This window comes from Austrofundulus limnaeus, unplaced genomic scaffold (genome assembly GCF_001266775.1).
Source record: "Austrofundulus limnaeus strain Quisiro unplaced genomic scaffold, Austrofundulus_limnaeus-1.0 Scaffold703, whole genome shotgun sequence".
Lineage (NCBI taxonomy): Eukaryota > Metazoa > Chordata > Actinopteri > Cyprinodontiformes > Rivulidae > Austrofundulus > Austrofundulus limnaeus.
The window spans coordinates 279762-282855 of NW_013953105.1; the positions used below are offsets into that span (position 1 = coordinate 279762).

The window sequence follows — 3094 nt, forward strand, 5'->3', positions numbered from 1 at the left end:
GGCTAATCATCTCGAGACAATGGAACGATTTAACGGCTTAATGGCTAATTTAACGTTTCTTTCGTGAATTAAAGAGAGAAATATTCTCGTCTCTTCGTCAGTCTACACGTACCTGTTGTTGTTGTTCGCAGCCATGTTTTCGCGCGTTTATGGTAACATCCGGGACGAGGCAGGAAAGTGGAAACAGCTGAACGTCACGTGAGGTAAATATGCGCTACGTCAGAATTTATTCGGCAAARGTGTTTCCATCTCCCGTTTTGCGCATTAACAACTTTACGAATCATCCAAAAACCACCTCAGGCGAGTGTAAAAACTTTTTAGCAAATTGAGGATTTTTTTTCCAAATTTCGCTGTTTCCATCCGACTATTTTCGCATTTTTAATGCGACACTTCTAAATGCGCATCAAAAAGCCTTGATGGAAACATGGTTAATGTGGCTCAAAGGGGATTTTAAATCATGTATGTTCAGGTTTTCTGTTTTTATTCTTATTCGTTTCACAGTAAATAAACATATTTTGCATAATTATAATAGTAGTAATGTTGCGTAAATTAAAATGTAAATTAAATCATTTTTAATTCAGGGTTGTAAGAAAAAAAGCAGAATAAATGCTGCAGTGGCTGAACAGTTCTGCAGATTGTGTATAAGTGACACACAGACGCTGTGTGTTTTACAGCTCTGTGGACATAAGGACACGTCTGGGAGGAGAGTCAGAACTTCGCTGCTCACCTTTGCAAGCGTTCACCACCGTGTTCAGGGCATCTTTACAGCTGCTGGATGTTTTCAGGCCCTCAACCGTGCTGGCCAGAGGAATCATGCCCAGACCGTTCAGCGGTGTGTCCAGAACAGCTGACATGAATTCCCTCTATAAAGAACAAGTCAGAGTGAACTCTTTAAATCACCACATTACCAAGACAAAACTCCATGCCAACCGTCACTGATGTCCCCCGTCGCCATTCAGTAGTGACACAACCACTGGTTAGAGACTGGATAATGTACGTCTGATTTATTGCGTGTGAAAATTAGGACCATAACTCCAAGAGACTTTTTTAAGTCCTGAAATGTTACARYTGTACTAAATTTCATGATTCCAGATCCAAGCATGGGTTGGGGCTAATTTTTTTAAACAATTGTACAGGTTGCTGTGAAGGAAATAGGCCACGCCCCCCAAAAATTGACTACATTTCTGTAGTGGGGTGGATTAGGACTGACCATAGTTAATTGGGTGCAGATCAGCTGAAATGTGTGTTATTTAGAGCCAATCTGCACCCATTTCTCTATGGTTGATCCTAATCCACCCCACTACATGAATGCGTTCAAATTTTTGGAGGGTGTGGCCTAATTGTAGTTCACGCCGTTGACTTACGTTTGGRTCTGAATTCCACATATTTCAGCCCAACATATGTCAACGGCGTGATGTCTGACTTCACCGCACCGCCATGATCCTGTCTTTCATCAAAAAGTCTTTGTGCTTGAAAACAAGTGAGATCAAGTTCTGATCTGTGTTCTAACACAATTTGTTGCTGATTGGGTCAAGAGGGACAAAGATGGAGCTTTCCAAGCCAAAAAATGTCACTTCCTGTTGTCAGGGGGGCGGGGCTTTGATGATGTCTTATGACCACACGGTATGGTCGGGCATGCAATATAGATGACATGCCAAGTTTGGTATTTTAGTTTTTCTATGTGAAAGTTACAGCTTTGTGAAACTGTAATGGACGGACGGACAGATGGATGGAGAGCATTTCTAAGTCCCCTGCCTTGGCGATGTGGGACAACTAACTGATCAACATGTTTAAACACTGTGAAGAAGTCATGTTCTCAAGATGAGCCTGAAGGAAATGAGCCAACTTACCACAGGAGTGCTGAACAGTCCACTGAGCTCTGTGAAACTGGACAGGAAGTGGGTCAGGGACGTCTCCATGGGCTCCAGCAGAACGATGCTTGATGATGGTGTTACCTTTTTAAGCAATTTCTTCCGAGATGCTAAAAAAACAACAAAAKAAACAAACTTGAAACACTTATGACAAACAGCAGCAGTGATGAAATCTGCATTAAAACTCTCAGAGCTACAAACAGTGTTGGGCAGACATTTTGAAAAAATGAGGATTGTTGACCAAATATATTCAATGAGGAAGKCACACTTTAAAGCAACACAAAGAACAGCAAGCACATCCACATTTATACAGATAAAACCAGGCAATTATGCTCAGTAGTGCTGAAGTTTACCAGTTCGTACCAAAAACTCTTTTTATTTTTGTTATATGAATTTTCTGCAGAGGTTTATATTAACTAAGTACACTTACTTTGTTACAGTCATTAAGTAGTTTGAGGATTTGTAATTTTACCAACTATTTTTTAAACAGCTACTTTTACGTTGATACATTTTAAAGCTAAAAATGATACTTTTACTTCTTTACTTTAAAATGTAACACCTAGTTACTCGTTACAAAATTAAATATGTTTGAACTCATCATGAAAGAAGTTCCTGCTATAAAAAAAATGAAGTGTTGAATTTACTCAAAGTCGTGTCAGCTGGCTCCACTAAGACTAGATGAGTAAACTGAGCAATGAATAAACACATCGCTCAATTTACTCAACCTGGCTCAGTGGAACCAGTTTGGTTCAGTAAATTTAACAGTTTTTTCTTAGTGTGTGTAAAAGTACTTCTACTTTTCAAATCTTTGTGAACAGTTTTATGACTTTTACTTGAGTAGTTTTCTCATCAGTGAGATTTCTTTTTACCAAAGTCATTTTCTGTTCATTATTTTTTTCAAGTACTTTAGACCTCTGACTTTCTGAATACTAACATACTGGTTTAAATAGTCTGAACCACCAGTGAACAGTTTCCAGTGGGACATTTGTCCTCACAGCACCACTACGTACATTAGCAAGCTAATGCTATTGTTGGAGTAACTGGCAGCAGGTGATGATCCCATTGTTTATTGACTGACGTTAAAAAAACTCTCCTGTTTTTGCCATTGCTGAATGTAGTACACACCTCTTCAGTGATGTGCACGAATAGTAGGGCTGTGTATTGGCAAGAATATGGCGATACGATACATATCATAACAGAGGGGTCACGATACGATATATCCC

The 3094-nt window shown here is 39.4% G+C and overlaps 1 protein-coding gene across 1 annotated transcript in view; it reads right to left on the reverse strand.

Moving 5' to 3' along the window:
- The window catches only part of nol9 (nucleolar protein 9), a 23414-nt gene that overhangs the window by 14834 nt on the left and 5486 nt on the right, over positions 1-3094 (reverse strand). The window contains exons 4-5 of the mRNA XM_014027951.1: positions 1851-1981; positions 728-863 (exon numbers count right to left, since the gene is read on the reverse strand). Coding sequence (XP_013883405.1) covers positions 728-863; positions 1851-1981 — 267 coding nt within the window. The remainder of the gene's footprint in view (positions 1-727; positions 864-1850; positions 1982-3094) is intronic.